Source organism: Capra hircus, chromosome 7 (genome assembly GCF_001704415.2).
Source record: "Capra hircus breed San Clemente chromosome 7, ASM170441v1, whole genome shotgun sequence".
In the NCBI taxonomy this organism is placed as follows: Eukaryota; Metazoa; Chordata; class Mammalia; order Artiodactyla; family Bovidae; genus Capra; species Capra hircus.
In genome coordinates this window covers 88,619,208-88,642,366 of record NC_030814.1, presented here as the reverse complement: position 1 = coordinate 88,642,366, position 23,159 = coordinate 88,619,208, and the positions used below count along the sequence as shown (strand labels likewise).

The 23,159-nt window shown below is 51.7% G+C and overlaps 1 protein-coding gene and 1 long non-coding RNA gene across 2 annotated transcripts in view; one reads left to right on the top strand and one right to left on the bottom strand.

Moving 5' to 3' along the window:
• IRF1 (interferon regulatory factor 1) lies at window positions 4,637-11,881 on the top strand. Its single transcript, XM_005682621.3, has 10 exons — window positions 4,637-5,054; window positions 6,069-6,160; window positions 7,428-7,527; window positions 8,325-8,501; window positions 8,625-8,674; window positions 8,782-8,914; window positions 9,105-9,227; window positions 9,554-9,603; window positions 10,463-10,598; window positions 10,903-11,881. The coding sequence occupies exons 2-10, from the start codon at window positions 6,074-6,076 to the stop codon at window positions 11,013-11,015; spliced, it is 969 nt and encodes a 322-aa protein (XP_005682678.1). The 5' UTR covers window positions 4,637-5,054; window positions 6,069-6,073; the 3' UTR covers window positions 11,016-11,881.
• The window catches only part of LOC108636385, a 78,322-nt gene continuing 61,329 nt past the window's right edge, over window positions 6,167-23,159 (bottom strand). Inside the window, exon 3 of the long non-coding RNA XR_001918330.1 lies at window positions 6,167-7,558. This is a non-coding gene — a long non-coding RNA (uncharacterized LOC108636385). The remainder of the gene's footprint in view (window positions 7,559-23,159) is intronic.

Genomic DNA, 23,159 nt, shown 5'->3' with positions numbered 1-23,159 from the left:
GGCTGGTCCCATCCAGCCCCACTCCGGGTCGCGGCCACAGAGCTTCAGCCCCGTCTCGGGGCCCCTTGGGGTGGTTGGAGAGCCGAGGCTGCTTTTCCTCCCAACGCGGTGTTTATAAGAAATGAAACTGCAGAGGGCATCAGTGGCAGCCCACACTGACACCCAGCTCCCCCTCCGGGGTTCCGGTCCCGGAGCGCTGGAGCAATCCTCGGCCCACTCTTGTATCGCCAGACCCCTAGTGCTTTCGCAGTCAGCTGCAGCCTCCCACTCTGCGTTTAGGATTTTTATAACAGCACAACGTTTATTCTGCTGTGTCATGCACCATTTTTGCCTGAGTTGTGAGACGGGAGGGGCTAGTCTCGTGCCTGAGCACATCCCCAGGGCCAAACCTGGAATTGACCCAGAGCAGGAGTGCCATTCATATTTGCTGAATGAATTAAGAAACGACTTTCTTCATCTCCAGTTAGGCTCATTTCAGCTAGGATGATGATGCCTAGATTCTATCTTAAAGCTTTGGGTTGCTTTTAGATTATTTTATGCCTGACTTTGTGTTCTGCACTTCATAGTTTAGGACTGCCCTGCTTCCAAGTTGCTGTATAGATGATGGCTGGGATGGACTTTTAGCATCTAAGATAGCCCTCCCTCTGGACCTGGGGGGTGAAACGCCTGCTGGGTTTCATCTGCTTTGGGGACTGTGGCCTCTTCTCTGGGTAGCAGGCCCTACAGGGATGCAGGACTGCACTACTCTCAAAAACCTAGTTAAAGCCTTGCTGGGTTCTGTACTTCAGGACTAACTGGAACCCACCCTGGGTGGTGAACACTGAGAGCCTCGGAGAGTCTGAGGAAGGGGGCTGGGGGCATGATTTGGTCCATCAAGGAAAAGGTTTCCAGAGGGGTGATCTTGCCTTCAGCAGCCTGATTGCAGAGGCCATCTCAAAGGTGGTTCTGCCAGCCGGTAAGCCTCATCTGCCAGCCCCATCTGCCAGCCCAGAAAACTCCAGACCCTAATACAGAACAACTGCAATAAATGTACCCTTATTGAGTGACGGTATAGATGGAAGGTATCCTTGAGTGAGCTAACTCCAGCTGCAGTGTGAGGAACTCTGCAGAAAACCCTCGGGTCTGTTGCAGAAAAACCACAGGCTTTGGGACTTCCCTGGTGGTCCAGTGGTTAAGACTCTGCACTTCCACTGCAGGGGGCATGGGTCTGATCCCTGGGAACTAAGATCTTGCATAATGTTCGACTGGTTAAAAAAAAAAAAACAAAAACAAATGCAGACTTTGTTCTACAGAAAGTCACCACCCAGAAGGTGATAAGTGGAAGAGAAAAGACAACATGAAAGTTGAGGTCTAGGGGGTTTTGAGGAGGGGAAGGATTTCTGGTTGGCTGCTTCATAGAAGACCAGGCATTTGCTCTGGGCCTTAAAACAGAGACTGAAATTGAAGTGGGGGGAGTTGGGGAGCAGCAGGTAAGGTGAGTGATACTAAGTATCCTAGGAAGTCAGGGATGAGGAGCAAATGGAAAGAGCAAAGACAGGGGGAAAATACAAAGTGTGTTCAGAGAATGGAAATACAGTGAAAGGCTCATGCATTACTGTGAATACATGTCATTTGACTAATGTCTTACACTTGAGAAAGGAGTTTGATAGTCTACATAATTTCTTTCATCTTTGTAACAAATTAGGACAGATGCGCAGAGAGTACTTCTATTTTACAGATGAGAAAACTGAGACCCAGAGAAGGACAATAACTTGCCTGAGGTCACACAGCAAAGTGGCAAAAAGCACAAGAATGCAGTTTCACAACTCAAATTCTGTGTTCTCTTTCCATGGCCCTATAGTCCAAGGGTAGGGGAGTTGTGGGACAGAAGGTTGGAATGGGACGCTTGCGACCACAGTCAGCAGTGAATTGAATGTGGGGCTAAGGAGTCTAAGGGAACTCACAAAGCTCCCATGTGTACCCTGAATGTTAGGGAGATCATCAAAGTTACAGAAATAATCCTAGAGCAGAGGTGCCTGGAGGGCAGGCCAGAAAGGGAGGCAGTCCCAAGGGGAGGCTGTGGCAACAACAGTCTGATCCTCAAATGTGAAAGCAGGACTTGATGTAGGGAAGAAAGACCCAGAGGACCAGATGAGGCCAAGAGGGGAGGAGGATGGGAAAGACTTCACCAGAGAGGGAGCTGGAACTAGGAAGAAATCTGCTGGGGGCAGTGCGGAAGTGGGAGGCCAAGAGTTCTGTTTGCTGTGTGTGGAATCTGCGGATAGGTTTGTAGGGGAGCAGCCAGAAGGCAGCCACAGTGTGGTTTTGGAGGTCACCTGCCCAAAGGGGATGGCTGGAAGTACAGAAGAGTATTTTGAGTCAGAAATGTGGAAAGGCCAGCCCTGAATTACTAACAGAAACCTAAAAAGGACAAAATGCGTCTGTCTAGCTTCACAAGGAATGCGTGATACATCTTAGAATGGGATTCATCAAGAACAGTTACAATAAAAATGTGAGATGCTTAAACAGAGGTTAGCTTTTATTTCACTGATTGGAGTATAGCACCCCCAATCATAATAAGCATCAAGAGTATGAAAGAATCCCCAAAGTTAAAAGTTTAAAAAAAGGCAAAGATCACTTCAAAAATGTAAAATGACAATTTCACTGGTAAATACTAACACTGGGGAATTTCTCCTTAGCAAAAAAATGATTGGTGTGCGCAAAGATTTAGCTACACAGTGCTGTCTGTATTATGAAAAAATGGAAATAACCTAAATGTCCTACAATAGGGGATTAATTGGGTAAATTTTTATTTATCCTTATGGAAGAATAATATATACCCATTACAAATGATGTTGCAGAAGTACGTTTCATGACACAGAAAGACGCTCATTATAGATGTATACCTACAGATGATTATCTATGAATTAAAATTTTTATTTTAAAGCACACTTTACTCTCTCCTGTTGCCTTCCCAAGGTCAATTTCTCAGACCACATGAAATGCAAACTTCGCTTCCCTAATCTCACTCTGCATTTTCCAGCAGCTGTGTCAGTTTCCTAGGGGTAGGACAAGCACTCATTTGCTGCACAGAAAACAGACTTAGCAACTCAGAAGCCACTTGTTTTCTCTTCTTGCTCGAAAGGTCTTGGTTTCTGTAGTGCATTCCCACTCCCTTCTGTCATTTAAAGCACCCCAACCCTTCTCCCCCTTCCAGGGTTTCAGCACCTTCCATTTGCTTAACACCCAGGTAGTCTCATTCCTCACAGTTTCTCCTGCCTCTCTGCCTCTCAGCTCCCTCGCCCGTCAGTATCTGGGAGACAGCTCTGACCCATTCCTATTGGTTTCCTGGGAACCAAGTGTGGCCTTAGTCACAGCATCAGATTCTGGTGTACCAGAATTGGATTAACCCATCCATTTCCTCTGTGGGAGGAAAGCTATAGCGTGACTGACAGGTGGAATGGTGCATCCATGTGTCTGTTTCCAGCCTGCAGCACTGCAACTGGGTGCTGCTATGGAGGGAGAGCTGGGATGACAGGAATGACACAACCAACCTGACCTGGAAGAGAGATTTACTTCTGAGTCAGCAGCTTTGGGGAGATGAAGGAAGAAGCCTGCTGGCCAGAGCTCTGGAGAGAAAAATGAAGATTCAGCCCGACCTCTAGGTGTACAAGTAGGGCAAGGTCTAGTTGTAAGCACAGGAGTTCGATAGCTATCATTCCCAAAGCACCTGGGACCTGGGCTCCCCAACCGTTTAACTAGACCCATAGCCTTGATCAAAGTAAGCAAATACCCCATTTGCCCAGAATCTCTCTGGACCAAGCCCTGAGGCCCCAGAAACTAAACCCGTGCTGCCAGGGAAGGCTCTCATGCAAGGACCAAGTGAGGCTGTGGAGGTGGCCTAAGGCAGGAGTGCTAGGAGGAACCAAGGCTACCCCACCCCCACCCCAACTCAGCAGGCCTGGCTTCTCTGAAACCCTTCTCTCTTTCCCTAAGGCCAGCAGCGGGGCAGTCCCAAGAATGTAGATGGAGAAGCGGAAGAGGTCTGTCCCTGGTCACAGACTCTAGCAGGGGCCTCGAAAACCACGCATCATCTGCTGCCCAAGTAGGGCATGATGTTTCAGACATCATCTCTCTGTCACGGGAAAGCAGCAAAGTAGGGCTATTGTTTTGGAGTTGAGGAAACTACAGCTGCCAAACAGGGATTTCTTCTCGTCTTGGCAGCCCCACGCAGGGTAGGATTTCCTTTACTTCCCCGGGGAAGGTGAACCCCCCGGAGGTGGGCCACCCCTCGAAGGTTTGAAGGCCGAAACGCTCCCTGCTTGACACCCATTAATGGGCTTGAGGAAGCAGGTTGGTTTTCAAGGACTCAATGCTCGCGTCCACTCTGAAGAGGACGGCAGGTGCCGGGGTGAACCCCCTCACCGGGGCTGGGATGACAAGAGATCCCGGGGCATCCCCAGGAAAGAAGAGCAAGGAGATGGCCTCAGGAGCTAGCAGGCTGGGTGAGCGCCGAGTGAGGGGAGCAACTGCGGGCCGGGGGCGTTCGACTTTCCAGGAGCGCTGGTGCGCTGGTATGGGGGTGGAGTGGGAGCCGGCGGGGCGGGCCCGCGGTCGCCCCGGGGCGGCGGCGCCAGGCCGGAGGGGGTGGGGAGGGGCAGCCGCCCTGTACTTCCCCTTCGCCGCTAGCTCTACAACAGCCTGATTTCCCCGAAATGATGAGGCGGCGCTGGCCAATGGGCGTCCTCTCGGCTCTCTAGGAGGCGGGGCCCGGCCCGGGCTGGGGGAATCCCGCTAAGTGTTTAGATTCTCCGCGGCGCCGCGGTTCAGGCAGAGCGCGCCACTCCTTCGTCGAGGCAGGACGTGCGCCCAAGTCTGGCTAGCAGAGGCCAGCGAGAGCCGTGCCAAGTCAAGGCCAGCCGTGCCAAGTCAAGGCCAGCCGTGCCCAGCGGCTCCGCGACCCGGGCATCCTCTGCCTTCTCCCCGTTCCCACTGGAATCGCGCGCCTAGCGCCGGCAAAAGCAGTCCTCGCCGGGACCCTCGGTTGCTGCCGTCGGGGAGCGCCTGCCGTCGAGGTGAGCTCGCCTTCGCCGCAGGGGGCACCGGTGGCTTCGGACAAAGGCGCTCTCGGGGCACCAGGAAGTGGGGGACTAAAACCCTTGCCGGGAGAGTGACGGGTGCGCGGCGTTGCCGGGGCCCCCGCGCGGGCTCGGAGGGCGCCCGAGGAGCCGCAAGCAGCTGCGCGGGGAGGGCGGGCAGCGGCGTGGACCGCCCACCCCGCCGAGGTTGTCCGTGCCAGAGCCGCTGGCGGCCTCTGGGTGGCCCTCTGTGTTGGTTGCGCGCATCCAAGGGCTGTGCGGGGGATTCGACTGTATATCAAAGCATGGGCGCCCTTTGCTCCCTGCGCCCGCTTTTCGGCGGTTCCAGCTCAGGCCCAGCCCCCAGGTTTCGGGCTGTCTCTGCAGGTGGCGGAGGCTGGGGCCGGCTGCGCTGGGTGGTTGGAGGACCTCCCGGAACCGCGGGAAGAGGCGCCACAGGTGTTCTTTGGGCCACTTTGCCCAAGGAGGGCAGCCAGGCCCAAAGGGTTAGCGTACCGGCCTTGGCACTGTGGCTGTCAGGCAGGCAAGGGATAGATTGGGGGGGGTGGTGACGAGGATGCAGGGTGACTGTCCATTAGCGAAGGTGCACGGCTAGTGACAACAGCTCAAACAGGGAAATTTCTTGGCATCAAGCAAAAGAAGCCCCTCTCTTCCCAAACAATTTGAATTTGGGGAGTAAAGTTCTAGTATTTAGATATCTGTGTGTTTTGTTTCTTTTCCTTAACATAAATCTTCAAAGTATCACTTGGCATGTCTGTCCTCTCCCAAGACTGTCTAGGAGGGGCTGAGGGAGGGAGTGTGTTGCTCAAGATGCTGAAAAGATTTGGAGGGAGGTTTTATTAGAGAGAAAGTCCCCTTCTGCATGATTGTAGTACTTGGTATCTAGATGAGGGCAGGAGAGGGTAACTGAATGACTTGGGGTGGGGGTGGGTAGTGGCCAGGGACTGCTCAACAGACTCCTAACAGGAGCCTTCTGTCTTCTCTTCACAGCCAACATGCCTATCACTCGGATGCGCATGAGACCCTGGCTAGAGATGCAGATTAATTCCAACCAAATCCCAGGGCTGATCTGGATTAATAAAGTGAGTGTTACTCTTTGGACTTTTCTGCCACTGTTTTAACCTATGTTCTTTGGGGGTCCAACGCTTCAGATGCAGTTCAAAAAGAGAAGTGATAAGGAGTAGGTAGATGTATTTCCCAGTGGATCCTGCAGGGAGTGTATAAGACACAGCCCAGGCAGGGCCCCACTGGCTGCCTTCTGCCCACCTCCCTTCTGAGGCCACTTAACAGTTTTCCAGCAGCAAGATTCTCCCAGCATCTGCAGAGCCAGAGTTCTGGCCTGTACTGAGGGAGACCTCTACAGGTACACACAGCCTTCTAGAGGGCTCCACTTGGGCAGATAGGAGACAGAGAAGTGGGCACTGCTGGCAGGAAGAGGTGGCTGACCCAGCAGGTGAGCCAAGAATTAACCTTGCACCAGTTGTCCAGACCCAAGAGGCCTCTTGCTGCTGCAAAAAGAACAGACTCTGAAGGCTTAGTAGTACTAATAATAATAGCTAATGCTTACTCTGCTCACTTACTAGGAGTGAGCATGGCACCATGTTAAGTATGTTACTTACATTGTGTCATTTAATCCTCAAAGTAGCCATGCGAGGAAGATTTTACTAATATCTCCATTTTCAGATGAGGAAACAGGCACTGAGAAGTAGATAATGAGATCACACAAAAAGCGATGGAGCCAAGATTTGAACCTGAGCAACTCAACTCAAAAATCCATACTGTTAACCAGCAGTAATGATAACAGTGGGACCTTAGCTTTTATATTTGTTACTGCGGTATTGTTTTTTTTCCCCCATGTCATGGAAACCAGTGAGGGATACAGAGGTACAGTGTCAGTGCCAGGGTCACACAGGTAGTCACCATCCAAGTCTGGTCCTGGGCTGCTGCAGGTATATGACCAGAACTCCCTTCGTAGGAGCCAGTGTTCACAGTTGTTCTGAGAAGCCCCATATAATGGACCGAGTTCTCACTTCCATGTTGGTGCTGACAAGCCAGAGAGAAGCATCCAGGGGTCCTCTGTATGGGTCCTAGCACATCTGTAATGAGCAGAAGGAGGTCTTTGCTGACCTGATGATGCCATAGCTCATCAGAACCCAGAGCCTCTTCTGAGAGATCCAGAGGGATGGACCAGTCTGTTTAGGCCATTGTTGGAGTGGGTCAACCCCAGCCAGATGTCAGGGTGAAAAAGGGAAGTCAGTCTTTTCCCAGACCTCGGGGGCTGGGCAGACTAAGGCCAAAAACCTGTGGTCTCTGAGCTGACACAGCTTTGTGTGTACGTGTGCTGTATAGGAGGAGATGATCTTCCAGATCCCATGGAAGCACGCTGCGAAGCATGGCTGGGACATCAACAAGGATGCCTGTCTGTTTCGGAGCTGGGCCATTCACACAGGTGAGTGTGCTGGACTCTAGCTTAAGAGGAGCTGGAAAGAGAGAAAGGGAGGCACTTCTATTAACACAGAGGATCTTCACTGGGGTCTCTGAGTTCCCTGAGATGTACATAATTCAGGGTGGGCAGGGAGCAGGCCTGTGTTTTGGGGGGAGAGGTTCATCATTTCAGCAAGTTCACAAAGGAATTTATAAAGCCAAAATCTTAAAAAGTATGGCTTCATGGAGTTTGTGGCTAAATTAAAGTTCTCCCTGGCAAAAGCAGAGGCAAGCGTAGACACTGAAAAAGATCCAGGCCTTCCTTTTTCTTGATGTTGACTAATGGTCCTGGGCCCATCTGGTTGGCAGCCTCCTTTTATCCTTCAAGGATGGGGCTCTTGGCCCATCTCGGACCACTCAGTCCCCCTATCAGTAAATATTCTTTGTTGCCTACTCTGTGTCCTCTCCCGTGTTTGGAACGATCAGATAAGCACCAGTCCCTTCTTTCTGGCTGCTGACAGCCAAAGAGAGACTGCCTTGATCTGTGACAGAGGTGGCACTTTGGGCTTGGGCTCTCTAGTGCTTCTGGGTAGGGCTTTCCCAGAGGCTTGCTGGGTGTATCAGATGCCCACGTCTGGGCGTTTGAGAAGCCCAGGGTCTGCACCAGTGTCAGCCAGGAATACCTGCTGGTTTGATCACTGTGGACCTCTGGCAGCATGCAGGCTTTGGGGATACGCTTGTCTTTGTCCTTCTGAGCCAGGGCACAAATGAGGATTCCCACCGATAGCCCTGATGATCCTCTCCCCCTTTCCTGCCAACTAGGCCGATACAAAGCAGGGGAAAAGGAGCCGGATCCCAAGACCTGGAAGGCAAACTTTCGCTGCGCCATGAACTCGCTGCCAGATATTGAAGAGGTGAAGGACCAGAGCAGGAACAAGGGCAGTTCAGCTGTGCGGGTGTACCGGATGCTCCCACCCCTCACCAAGAGCCAGAGGAAAGGTACCCAAAGGCCTCTGGGTCCTGGGGAAGCCCTCAGGGAGAGAGGGAAGGAGGAGGAAGGGCAGCTGGGGCCGGCATGCTTGCCTCTACCAGGGCCGGGCTGACAGCCTGTTTGCCCCACAGAGAGAAAGTCCAAGTCCAGCCGAGATGCTAGGAGCAAGGCCAAGAAGAAGGTGAGTGTGATCCTAAGCAGTTAGCCTTTGGTCTCCTGAGGGTCAGGGCGGGTAGTGAAAGGAGTGCCACAGCAAGCCTGGGCCTAAGCGTCTTTCTCCTTCTACAGCCGTATGGGGAATACAGCCCCGATACCTTCTCTGATGGACTCAGTAGCTCCACCCTGCCTGATGACCACAGCAACTACACAGTTCGCAGCTACATAGGGCAGGACCTGGACATCGAACGGACTCTCACTCCAGGTGAGGAGGGCCGGGTCTGTCAGGGGACCGTGTAGACTGGTGGGAAGGCTCTTACTGTTGGATCTAGCAGGCGCTGAGGTTGTGGACGGTGGCCTGTTGGAGCGGGCTATGAGTGGGGGCGGGGGGTGCTGGGTATCCTGGCAAACTAAGGCAGCACCAGCTCTGACCCTCGGTTTCTGTTGTCCTGAAGCGCTGTCACCGTGTGGCGTCAGCAGCACTCTCCCTAACTGGCCCATTCCAGTGGAAATTGTGCCAGACAGCACCAGCGACCTGTACAACTTTCAGGTGTCCCCCATGCCCTCCACCTCTGAAGGTTCGTGCTTCTGGGGCCTGGCCTTCCTGTTGGGGTCCAAGGAGGGGTTTCCTGAGGGAGAAAAGACGCTCAGAACTCCACTTGGCACTGAGCTGACTGGTGGGCTGGAAAGGAGAGGGAAGAGGTGGGAAGAGGTGCGGCTTCAGGGTTCAAGAGGCTGAGTCACCAGGACAGCGTTTTGCTCTGTGATCTTCATGGCAGGCAGACATCTGCTGGGAGGCCAGGGTGTGTGTGTGCGTGTGGGAAGAGGCAGGGGGACCGGGTGGGCTAGCACTTCAGGGTGAGTGCTAACCTCAGCTAACCTCTCTGCTCTTCCCCATCCACAGCTGCAACAGATGAGGACGAGGAAGGGAAATTAACTGAGGACATCATGAAGGTAAAAGCCCCTTCCTTCCTCCTTTGGTGCCCTTTAGAGGTGGCTACTTCTCAGTGAGGGCTTCCAAACTGGAGGGTAGGCAGCTGCTGCTGCTGTTGTGACCTGTTGGCTTGCATAGTCCGACAAGTGTCATGTCCATGTGGTTGGGGACCACTGACCTTTTTGGCTGATGGGAAAGAAACACTGTGGGAATGAGGGGAGGACGGAGGCTGGGTTTCTGACATGCTGTCCTAAAGCAGGCCTCAGATAGCTCTGACTCAGCTCCCATCAGTGCTGGGTCCCTGGCCCGCGTCCTCCGCCCCAACATGCCCCAGTCCTGTTAGTTTGGGAAATGCACATCAGGTTTCAATAATCACCCTTTGGGATCTATAACATGATGGTTTTTTTTTTTTTTTTTTTAAGCAAATTATTCTCTAGGTTTTTTTCTGCTTCAGGTTTTAAAATAAATACAAAAAAGTTTTCGTAGTAGCTATACCCAGGCTGTGTTCCTTCAGCACAGAAAATGGAGATATGGGAATAATTCCCTAATTCTAGCTGAAATTTCAAGGCATCTTTTCTTAGCATGTTAACCATTGCTGTAAGCCACCCTCCCAGTTGGTATGTCCTTACCCTATAGAGAGGGAGGTCTTGGAGATTCTATGCCAGAAGGTAGATGTGGGAATGTTAGCCCAGGGTCCCAGGGCAGACCCTCACCTCTGGGCCTCTATCCTAACTGCACTCCACATATGTATCCATCTGAGAATATGAAAATAGCCAAGGACCTGATCCTGGCTGAGAAGCTTTGGCTCATTGTGGGCATGGCCAGAGGGTGAGTCTGTACTGGAAGTGAGCTGATGGCTTCTTATTTATCTGTCCCCAGCTCTTGGAGCAAACAGGGTGGCAGCAGACAAACGTGGATGGGAAGGGGTACCTGCTTAATGAACCCGGGGCCCAGCCCACCTCTGTCTATGGAGAGTTCAGTTGCAAGGAGGAGCCAGAAGTTGACAGCCCTGGGGGTAAGAAGACCCTGGACCCATATGGTTTCTCAAAGATGGGAAACGCATGGAGGTGGTAGGGGAGGCTTACGAGACAGCAGCAGAGGCAAAGTGTTCTTCTTAAATTCATCTGGGTGCAGACAGCTTGCAGACTGGCTGTGGCTCCCAGGCCCCCGGGTCTGCCTAAGATGAGGCTGCTGAGGGGTCGACACAGGAGCTGCTGTGTTTGTGCCTTCCAGGAATGGGCTGGAGGGTTGGTGGGGTAGGGGAAAACACCTGCCTCCTCACCCTCCAGTCCTCACACAACCTTCTTTATATCTTCTAGGGTATATTGGCCTGGTATCTTCAGAGATGAAGAACATGGATCCCAGCTGGTTGGACTGCCTGCTCACCCCAGTCAGGCTGCCCTCCATCCAGGCCATTCCTTGTGCACCATAGATGGGCCCCTGACCCCCTTTGACTCCTTTAGGCGACAGGGCCTGGCATCATGGTGCAAAGAAGCAGGAATCCTGTGGCCCCTTGATATGATGAAGTATGACCCCACTGCTGACCAAGGATGGGTCTTTCCGCCTCGGGACAGTGGCCTCTTGCAGTCCGGCAGGGCAGGGTCTGGACTCATCTTGTGGGGTAAAGCTGGCCCTGCCTCCTGGGAAGATGGGGTTCTGAGACTGGTGTGTCAGGTGGCAGTCTCAGACAGGAGTCAGCCTCCAGCTTTCCCCTCTGAGTCCCACTGCCTGGAGAGGGTTTTACTATTCCTGAGCTGGCCCGAGAGAACGGACCAGTGACCTCAGAAAACATGGCACCAACTCCAGGGCTGGCTCTGCACTAAGAGACGATTGCACTAAGTGAATCCTGTTCCCAAAGTAACCGCTTCCCTTCCTAGCTGAGCCCTGAGGACTGTTCCAACACCAGTGAAATGTGAAGGAAGAATGGGGTCCCTGTGGGACAGTGCCCCCTCTGCCTCAGAGGAGCTCTACCCTGCTCCCTGCCTAGGCTGAAGGGCTTGTGAAAAAACCTGGCACTTTTTCTTGCGGACCTTGCCACGTTTCTGATCAGAGGTGTACACTAACGTTTTCCCAAGCTCTTGGCCTTTGCATTTATTTATACTGTGCCTTGCCCTGCACCCACGTGCCCCCTCAGGCAGGCCCCGGCAGCCCCCAGCAGGCCCAGGGAGGCAAGTGTGAGCGCCTTGGTGTGATTTAAAATTGGAAATATCATCTGACCACTAAGTCATGTGTGACCACACATGTACATGTATGTAAATATGTACATTTGTCTTTTTATAAAAATTGTATTGTTTCTAAGGGTTGTGGCCTTTTATTTAGAGATAAATCATAGGCGATTTTACTTTTTGTAGATACATTCTGATGGGTTCATTGTTGGCATCCTGCCTGAGCTTAACTTTGGGATGAGTGGTAACACACCTGTTGTGAAATCCTTTCAGTTGTGGTCATGGAGAAGATGGCAGGAGAAAGGACAGTTGTGGCACAGGGATATGTTCACGTAAATACAGTCATTGCCCTTGGCTGTACAGGTAGAGCTATGAGTTGACTTGAGTGTTAGGTTTTGAGTTCTGAGGAATGTGCCATAAGCTGTAATGTTTTGCTATAAACTCAAATGCAAGTGTACTCAGGTGCTACTTCACCAAGTTATCAGTTGGCACAGCATGGTCACCATCAGAACAGATACCAGCCCCATAAAGGTCCCTGAGGCCTTCTATGCTGAGCATAACTTGCTGTCCGTTTTCTGCAGTGATGCGAATGTTCTCGTCTGCGTTGTCCACTACAGTAGGTAGTGGTGTAGTCACATGTGCTAAACCAAACACTTGAAATGTGGCCAGTACAATGGAGGAACTGGATTAAAAAAATTTTTTTTGGCGGTGCTGCTCACATGCACAAGGAGATCCAACCAATCCATTCTGAAAGAGATCAACCCTGGGATTTCTTTGGAAGGAATGATGCTAAAGCTGAAACTCCAGTACTTCTGCCACCTATGCGAAGAGTTGACTCACTGGAAAAGACTGTGATGCTGGGAGGGATTGGGGGCAGGAGGAGAAGGGGACGACAGAAGATGAGATGGCTGGATGGCATCGCTGACTCGATGGATGTGAGTCTGAGTGAACTCCGGGGGTTGGTGATGGACAGGGAGGCCTGGTGTGCTGTGGTTCATGAGGTCGCAGAGTCGGACACAACTGAGCAACTGAACTGAACTGCTCACATGCATGATCTTGGTTCTTGGATCCAGGATAGAACACATGCCCCCTGCAGTGGAAGTTTGGAGTCCTAATCACTGGATGCCAGGGATTTCCTTGGGTTTTTAAAGTTTCATTTAATTAGTTAAAATTCAAAAAGCCACACGTGGCCAGTGGCTACCATATTTGAATAGTACAGGTAGATACTGGATTGGGAGCAGATTTGAGGGGGAGGGGCTGGGGTGGCTGGAGGACACTGGGGACTGGGGCTTGGGACTATTCACCTGACTGTTCAAAAGTATTTTACTGTTTTGACAGCCAATAATAACTGGTGCTGAAGATCAACCCTGCAGTGTACTGTGAAACAGCTCCACGCACAAATGTGTTAGGAAAACCTTGGATGAACTTACATGATGCAGACGTCCTTATTCCACATCTTTTCAGGGTTCTGGCTAGGCTAACACACACAGAATCTGGGTGAAGAATCAGGACAATGTTTCTGAAAACTGCAGGGTGGGAATCACTGATACAAGGCAATGAAGGACCAAGTCAGAGTGAAGAGTCAGAGGTCTGGAAATGGGCTTTTCTCATTTCTCTCTGCAGGCTGGCCCTGGGGCTAAACAGCACCCAGTAGTAGGCAGGCTCGCCCAGGAAAGCCAGCAGGCATCACTAGTATCCTCTAGGGAATGAGGCCATGGCAGTGAAGGGCTTGCTCAGGAAAATCAAGCCCTGTGGACAGATCTTCCATATTCTTGGTCCGAGAAACCCCTTGTTGGGCCGAGCTGTCTGGAAAGAGTTTGGGGTGGGGGGAAGGCAGAGTGGGAAAATAAAAAACTGGAAAATGGGTAAAAGTTCAGTCAGCCGTTCTCTGCAAAGCTTAGGAAGTATTGTTCCTTGAATGGCAGGTGGCCTCCTGCTGGGTGGGCACTCTACTTGTGGAGGCCTAGACAGACTCATCTCAAGCCCTGCCCATCAGAAGGTCCACCTGGATTTTCCAAGAGTGACATCACCTGGTGACAGGAGAGGAATAAGGCCTTTCCCAGCTCTTCCAGGGCCCAGCCCTTACTGTGAAAAATAGTATTTGGGGAGGCCAGCCTTCTGTGGCTTCTAACTGGGGGTTTGGCAAGGGCTAGTGGGTGGCTTTTCCAACTAATGATGGCTGGAAGTAGTGTGAAGCCAGGTAGATCAGACCTAGGAGGGATGTCAGAGAAGGCATGTAACCCAGAACAAACAGCAGGGACCTCAGATTTAATCCCTGACAGCTAAGTAGGCAGTGGATATGCTGAAGTCCAGGTAGATATGGAAATCTCTCAAGTTTTAGTACACAAAGTTCATCACTTATAAGTTTCCAAAATGGGAAAGGAATTCCATCAATGCAATGAGCTCCCAATCTCTAGAGCCAAGATGGAGTTTCTAGAGTCCTGGTCTCCAACTCTTCATACCCTAGGCATCTGAGACAACTGGAACCTCCTTGGAATGTCCAGGAGGGACCCCAAAAATATCCTCCTCCCCATCACAAAGGAGCTTGGTCCCAGGGGCCAGACCTGGAGGGGTAGTGTGAGATGGAGCCAGATGGTGAGCTATCTTACCACACCCCACCACGCCTGAGGAGAAAAAGGAAAGTCCAATGCTCACCTAAGGATGATGGCAGCTGACACTAACTCATTAGCCAAATAGTGCCTGAAATGGAGCAACCTCAGTATAATCTGTGTCAGATTTGGGAATAATAATTTAAATTCATTCAAAGAACCTGCCAATGCTTTTGCGGCTTACTCCCAAGAACTTCAGCTGAAGCACTGGTGGTAGAAGCTCTTGGCTGAGGGACTAGGAGCTCATAGAACGATCTGCTTTGCTCGGGTTGTGATAACATCATTGTCATGAAGGACCACCTTCCAATGGGATAAACCAACAAAGTAGGATTCAGGCACACCAGGCCGAACTGCCAAATCTACAGATGTTCCAGGGCATTTCTGGTTAGTGAGAGGAATTTCCTAACCTTACTCTGAAGGTGTCACTTTAATTGTGCCGTTACTCATTCAGCTTACTTGGCAACAGAAAGAAAGCTAGAGGCTAGTATGCTAGCTTCCTAGAAAACCTTTAGGGAAGACATGCCAATCATCCCTTCTTGACATATCAGTGTGCAATATCTCAGTGCACTGTGTGCAAGATACGGGCTTTCTCAGATCTTTCTGGAAGTCTTGGGTGGGGACTGCGAAAGACACAACTTAAGTCTTGGAAAAAGTCCTGCGCCTGGTTGGAGGTGGAGTCCTTTCCCTTGGAAGTGATGCCCCCAGGCTGGTGGGGCTGGGTCACACCCAGGCTGTCTGTCATTCTCTGGGAACATTTGGTCTTCTTTTACACAGTCTGCACACATCAGCAAGGTACAGGATTCCTCAGCAGCCCTGCTGGAGCACCCAGGAAGCTTTTTTCTGTCAGAGGTAGTGCCCTTTCTTAATTTGGGCACAACTAACCATCCCAACTGTGGTGTTGGAGAAGACTCTTGAGAGTCTCTTGGACTGCAAGGAGATCCAACCAGTCCATTCTGAAGGAGATCAACCCTGGGATTTCTTTGGAGGGAATGATGCTAAAGCTGAAGCTCCAGTACTTTGGCCACCTCATGCGAAGAGTTGACTCATCGGAAAAGACTTTGATGCTGGGAGGGATTGGGGGCAAGAGGAGAAGGGGACAACAGAGGATGAGATGGCTGGATGGCATCGCTGAATCAATGGACGTGAGTTTGCATGAACTCTGGGAGTTGGTGATGGACAGAGAGGCCTGGCGTGCTGCAATTCATGGGGTCGCAGAGTCAGACACGACTGAGCGACTGAACTGAACTGAACTGAACCCTCCCATCACAATGACATTTGAAATTCATCAGAACTCTGCACTCACCTTTCCCACTTGTGCCAGTCAAAGGGGCAGAGGCTTGCAGGGAGAATGAGGAGCTCATGGACTTCTTTTCCCAGGAGTCAAAGTACTGGACAGAGTGAGGCTTGCCTTTGTCAGCCAGGGCTCGCCTGGGAGGCCAAGTTTAAGGCAGCACGAGGGTTCACATGGCCACATGGTCTTCCCAGCTCTAGGCAGCTCGCAAGAGACCCATTTCTGCCCATTTCCTAGGGGTGGGGAGTTGTAGAAGAACTCCCTACTTCTGTAAGGTCAACGGTGAGGCAGGCTGAGGGAGTCTATGCAGTTTAAATTGGGAAGATACTGGAGGCAAGGAGGCCAGGACATGGGGACTGAGTACAAGGGGAGAGATAGACACTTGCCCACCGCAACATCCCTCATCCAGCTCCACAAGCTCAGAGAGGAGCAGAACTGATAAAGGACCTCCGAGTCCGGCTAGGTAATGACAACATGCCCTGAGTGCTCACTTCGCACCCGGTGCTTGCCAAAGCTCCCTGTACGCGCCATGGCTCTGGCACCCCACTGCAGCCCCTGTTCACAGACACGGAAACCAAAGCTCAGCTGGCACAAGGCGCTTGTCAGGGATGATTCAGCTAATCAGCATGGGGCCTGGATTCCAACCTACGTCTGTCTGCCCAGAGCCCAGACTGGTTCCACAGTGTCAGACTGCCCACAGAGGAGGAAACTGAGACCTCGGGAAGATGTCTGGGATAGCTTGCCTGGGGCAGCTAGTATCTCATGCACAAAAATCATTTGTAGACACAGGGAAGGCAGCAGAAGCTGCAGCTGCCCTGACTCTGTGTGGGACCCCGTTCTTCAGCTCCCTGCCCTCACCCCAGGCAACGAGGCTGTGGGCCACTGGCCCCGGGGGCCCCAGTGAGTGAGGCTCGACTAGGTCCTAAAGGGAAGTGATGCAAATGCCCTGGAGGCCACCTGCAGTTCAGTGGGCGGGGCCCCTGAGGGTGGAACACAGACTGGCCTGTGACTTGGCCTCAGAGCAGGGCTCAGCCCTGCAAGTCTCTGTGAACCAGCTCCCAGCTCCAGGGGACTCCAGCCTGCCTGGCCTTGGCTCAGCCCTAGGGATCCAAGAGGACTTTTTCAGCTGTGTTGCTGTCTGAGCAAGGCAACCGGGTCTCTCTTGTTCTGCTGTAAATCACAGCCTTTGCTAAGTCCTTGGGGCCCTCAGAGATCTGGACTCTGGCTCTGGGTATGAGCCAAGCCTGTCAATGGTGCATCTTACCTCTCAGACACAAGGCTGGGGCCACCCTCTGGCTGTTTTGAGTCTAATCCTGGCTTTGTGACCCCTGAGAAAGCCCAGCACCTCTGGCAGCCCTACATCAGGTGGGCTCTCAGAGGCACTGGCAAGCTTCCTTCAGGGAAGGCCTCTCCCGCCCTCCGGACCCCGCTGAGAGACAGCCTGGGCGCCACTCACCTCCATTTCTGGCTGTCTGCCTTCAACTGGCCCAGGGCCTTCTCTGTCTCTGCTCTCCCCTTTCCCTTACCGGCCAGGGGGATGGGGGGTATCTGGTTCTACTAGCAACTTCTCCCTCACACTGTCAATCCCAAATCGGCAGGTGCATAGCAGTTAAAAATTTCCAGCCACACCTTTGCTCAGACAGGTGAAGGGGTATGCTTGGGATCAGAGTTCAGGAGCAAAGTAAGTGGCCCAGGCCATCTGAGTCCTCAGGTGGGGATTGGGGGGAGGGAATTGTTGTGTCAGGCTTCTCTGAGAAAGCTGACTTCATGGAACGAGGAAGTTGTGCAGTTGTGTGGAGCTGGTCTTTAGGGATCTGGGGTAAACAGGGAGGGAGGGAGTCATTATGCCAGAAGGGCAATCGCTTTCTTTAAAACTGAGAGAAGTCAAGAAGTCCTTTCATGTCGCCCATACCACGGCGATGGTGAACTGGGGTGGGGCTGCTGCCCTTGCCTGTGGGAGGTGGACCGTGGTTGCCTCTGATGGGGAGCTCCCCTCCCAGCGCTCCTGCTGAGCTTGCCAGGCGGAGGGGTGTGGCAGAGAGGGCCTGAAGGATGTTCAAACTTCTAGGACTCAGAAGAGCATCTAAAAACAGTTCGTCGCCACACTTCTGTCATCAACTGGCAAGCCACTTGAGTTCTGCTCCTAGGAGACCATCTGCCACCCACCTGAGGGGCCTTCCTCAGGACACTCAGGAGGACCCCAGTTTTGGTCTCTGGCTAGACTGAGACACGTGCAATGCAGCCTTGGGGCCCTGGCAGATCTGACTGTTCACACAGGCAAAACCTCACCAGCCAGTGCCTCTTCCCTTTTGTCTGCTACTTCCCCACATGCCCAACCTCTCTGAGCAGACTGGAAGCTCCACCAAGGCAAGCAGCTCATCTCCATATTCTCACAGGAGGAGATCCTGTTCAGGCAGGACTGGCGCTTGAGAACATTTCTGCAAAATGCTGGGCTGGCAAAGCCCTGCAGTTAGCGTCTGCTCCCCTTCTCTACCCACAGTGCACCTGGCTTGTCTGAGTCTTTCCTTGGGGGACAGTCACGGCTGGACTCTGGGGAGCAGGGAGCAGGCAGAGAGACAGGGAGGGCACAGAGTGGTGACTAGCTCAGACCCTGCAGGGCAGTCTTGGGCAGAATGGGCCATGACCAGCCAGAGGCCAGAGGCCCCAGAGCAAGGGCCCCTGTGTCCCACGACACTCAGCACAACCCATCTGTGTCCCTCAGCGGGACTGCTGGAGATGGAAGGCTGAGTCATTAATTAGTTTCTTTTATCAAAAAATGTACACAAGTGAAAAAGAACATGGTTTAATTGTACAGAGTGAAGAAATACAGATGAGTAAACAGAAACATTAATTAAAGCCACCTGCAATCCACCACCCCAAAGTAATCGCGCTGTTAAAAAATGTTTAGAGACCAGGAGGAAGCACAGTTTTCCACTCCCCTGTCCATATATTTGGGAGCGCTGTCCCATGCAGGTACATGGCATGGGTCCAGGAGTGCTGACTCTGCTGGGAACACTGCAAGCCAGGATCTGTGCTTCCCCGGCACTCGACTGGAGCCTTTCATCAGCCCCCAGATCTCTGCTCCCAGACACGAAGCAGAGGTTGGCATCAAAGAGTCCAAAGGGCCAGCCATCCAGGCTGCTGAGGTAATCTAGAGTAGATTAGCAGGGGCAAAGGGCCTTGGAGCCAGAATGACTAAGTGCTCTAGTGTGCTCAGGACAGATGAGTTTCATGGGATGTGGGAATTTTCAGTGCTAAAACTGAGAAAGTCCTGGGTCAACTGGGGTAAGCTGGTTACCTTACTTGGAGGGCAGCCCTCCTCCAGGGTCTTAGATCCCTGCGGACGTCAGCAAGCAGCCCAGGGACAGAGGCTCCACAGGGCCCATGGCTCCCTCAGGCCCCCACAAAGTACCAGCCTGAGGCCCAGAGAAGGAGTGGTAGAAGGGAATGAGTAAAGGCAGGCAAGCAGTAGGGAAAGAGGCGAGGTGAGCTCTGGCTGTCAAGGGCAGTCAGAGATGCTGAGGTGGAGGGGCTTCAATACTTGGCTGCCTGCCTACTTGGTAGGCCTGGACCTACCCTTAGACCCCAGCGCCTGAGTGCTCTGCGACAAGGCTCAGGCTCCAGTCCTTAGAAGCCCAAGGGTCTTTGCATGGGAGGGGCACAGCTCCCAGGGCTTCTTCCAGCCCTGGTGCATCTAGCCTTGCACCTCCCCTCCTCCGTGTCCACCCTCCCTGGTGCTGCCTACCTAACTCCTCTCTACCTAAGACTGGGAGCAGAGGATGGGAAAAGAGGAATCAAGGACGGGTTGAGCTGAAGGAGAGGACCTAAGCATAAATGACCTCTCCTAATAAGGGTGGGCACATCCTGACTGTGGTCTGGTCTGGCCTGCTTTCTGTGCCTCAGAATGGGGCCTTTGGAGAACCCAGAGGAGTAGGCAGAATAATGGTCCATGGTGGAATCAAGACGTCCACATCTTAATGCATGCAATCTGTGAATGTGTTCTGTTACATGCCAATGGGGAATTGTGGTTGCTAATTAGCTCACTTTGAAATAAACAGATTATTCTGGATTATCTGGATGGGTCTGATGTAATTGCAAGCGTCCTAGCATCTTTAAATGAAGAAGGAGGCAGAAGAGTCAGGATCAGGGAGACAGCATTATGTGAAAGACTTGACCAGCCACTGCCAGCTTTGAAGATGGAAGAAGGGGCTACAAGGCAAGGAATGCAAGTGGTCTCTAAAAGCCAGAATGGGCAAGGAAGCCCACTCTCTACTAGAGCTCCCCAGAAAGGAACGCAGCCCTGCTGACACCTCGAGTTTAATTCAGTGAGACCCGGTTTGGACTTCTGACCTACAGAAATACAATAAACTTGTGTTGTTTTAAGCCACTTAGTTTATGGTAATTTGTTAGAGAAGTAGTACCACCTGAGGGATGTAACTGCTCAGAATCCCTCGGTTAGAGTTAGCCTCACAGAGTTCCACAGCCTCTCTGGGAAGGAGCTGACTCTGTCCTGGGAGACACTGTGATTCTGGAGTCCGGGGCAGGGCATGCGCCCCATGACTGGGTGGGTCAAGAAGGATGCCTGAAGAGTGGTGCCTCTGCGGGGCTAGCCTACAGGAAGCAGGTGCCTCCCTAAACCCACTCCCCAAACCTCCGACGGTGCCGGCTCTGAGTTGTCCTGAAGAGCTGCCCTGCGGTCAGGCCACCCAGCAGACCCAGCCAGAGCCGACAGCACTTGGCCTAACACTCCCAGGGTGGCATTCTGTGTCCTTTCCACACACCCATAGTACGCACAGTCTGACAGTCTTTGGCTTCACTAAAGGGATTTTCTTTCTGTTTAGCTTAGGACAAGCTGGGACTAGAGAGAAAAAAAGGTGAGAGGGAAAAAAAAATCACCAAAGTGATTTAAAGTCAGCCAGATCTTCATAAAATCCCTGCTTTGCTACTTAGTGGCTGTGTGGCCTCAAATAAGGCACTAAACGTCTTAGGAGACTGCCTCTTCCTCTGTACAATGGGTGAGACAGCCTTTGTCTCATCTGCCTGACCGTGTGTGTGTGAGTCTCGGGAAAGACAACGCATGAGGACACGCTGTGCTGCGCAGACTGAGGTGCTGCTGTCGTTCACGAGCAGTAGCCATCCATAATAACGATCGCGGTCCTGCAGGCTTCTGTATGGAGTGGGTGACAGACACATGCTGTGTCAGGGAAGGAAGGCTGAGTGCAGACTCACCACCTCTGCCTGCCCGCAGGCAGGAGGCTGCAGCCTGGGCAGGGGAGGAGAGAAGGACTCGTCTTTCTTGGTGCCGCTGCCTCAGAGCTCAGACCGGACGTGAGACAGAGCCACCCTGCACCTCCGGATGTCCTCCCACCACTGCAGACTGGGGCTTTGCACTTTTTTTTTTTTTTTTGTCTCCTAAGCAAAGTAGTTTTCTAGAATTTCTTTTGCATAAAAAATGGTCCTTCTTTCTCATGAAACACAATTTTACAGGGAAAAGGTAGAACATGAAACTCTACACAATACAGTTCCAATCTAATGAATATATAATGTATAATTTTACACATGGGATACCTACTAGAAGAAATGCATCAGAATACTAATGGTGATATCTTTGGTTGGTAGGACTGTGTATTTTCTTTATATTGCTGTAACTTAAAAATGCTCAACAATGACCTATAAGTACTGTGACAGTTAGATAAATTATATATATATGTATGTACGAAAAATGCCAGATACTTCCTTTTGTGTAACCACATACTGGACTGGAAGTCATCTGAGCTGGGTGCTGCAAAGGCAGGAGTCCTGACTCTGGTCCTCGCTGCAGAACCTCAGAGATTTCAGCTGCTTTCCTTCCCTGGTCTCTGCGGGCCCAGTGAGACTGGATGCTGGACAAGCTGCTCTAGGATTCTCTGCAGCTCAATAATTAGAGCAGTCATCTTAGTCACATCCGTCTCTGCTCCATGCCCAACTTCCAGTGGGCTTCTAGAGAATTCCTTACCACTTCCCTCGACAGCTTCCTTTCCCCCAGATCTGCCCTGGGAGTCGCTGCCTCCTGGCAATTGCCTGCATCACAGTCTGTGCTTCTCAGAGCCCTGCCCTTCCTTGAAGAACAAAGCCTGGTCGAATTCTAAGCAGCCTGCCAGCCTGCCGCGAACCCTGCTCCCCTCCTAACTTGTACATAACAATAGCTACCATTTATTGACCATTAACTTCAGGTCACACAGCAAAAGTGGTCTCATTCAACCCTAGGCCTCCAGCAGCTGCAGAGACTAAAACGGGAATGGCACCCCTGGAGTTGTGCAGTGCAGGGACCCTATTTGATCATCTTCGTCTCTGAGGGATGGATTGTTATTTCCATTTCACCGAGGAGATAACTGACGCTCAGAGAGGTCAAGTCAACAGTGGGTCTGTGGCAGAGCTAGGACTTGATCTCTAGACAGTTCAGCTTCAGAGTTTTTTCACTCCCACAGTGGTACCTTCCTTAATAACTCTCACAGTCCAGCACTGAAGGGCAAGGAGGATGCATTCTGAACTGAACCCACAGAAAGCACCCAAGGAATGTCTGAATGTCACCGGTGGTGGTGTGGATCACAGTGCATTCAACCATTCAATCAGCAAGTCTTCCCAGAGTGTCTGGAGCTCTCAGGGAGCCACGGACAGGCCTACTCTGTTCACTGTTATATTCCAGCACCTAGCAGTGCCTGACGTATAGTGCATGCTCAGTAAATGACACTGAAGTTATGTCTGTCCATTCAAATAAAGAAAATAGTAAAGTAAATAATAGGAGCTAATATCCCCAGTGCCTACCTTTAGCCAACAATCAGGGAGTCTCCAGGAGAATTGAGGAGAAATATGACACTGTGACAAGGGTTACAGCTTGGGGCTTTACATCAAAAAGTTGTCATGCAAAGGCCATGAGAATACCAAAGAAAGAAAGACACTTAGCAGTAACCATGAACCTTCCAACCATGTCCAAGGCCACGTCAGCTGCTATCACCATCACAGATTTGATACACTGACTGTCAAAGCACACAAACTTAAATCTGCCATCTGCAGGCATGTTTCTGCCTGTTCAGACCATGTCTGGATATCTTTATCGCCTCTCCAGACTGGATAACCAGAATACTGAGGGCTATAAGACTAATGATTGTGGAAACTGGTGATATTTAGGTTGGAAAGGAAAAAAAAAAAAAAAAACAGAGGGCTACCTTTGATACCTGATGGGCTGCTGCTGGGCCAGAGCCCTGGGAGCTCCTGAGGAAGTCTGTGGTAGCTGGCTGGGATGGCTGGAGATGGGCCAGAGAAGCAGGCTGCCTGGCAGGCTGCGCCTCTGGAGCCTGATGAGACCTTACTCTCTACAGCATATATTCTATATAAAGGTTTATTAACAGTCATTCATTGCCTACTTCACTGTAGGGAAATGAGGATAAATAAAGCAAGCTTGCCACCTTGGAAATGCCAGCACCCCCAGAGGTCCAGTCGGGAAGCGGCATCCTGTAGCCTTCGACTCTGTG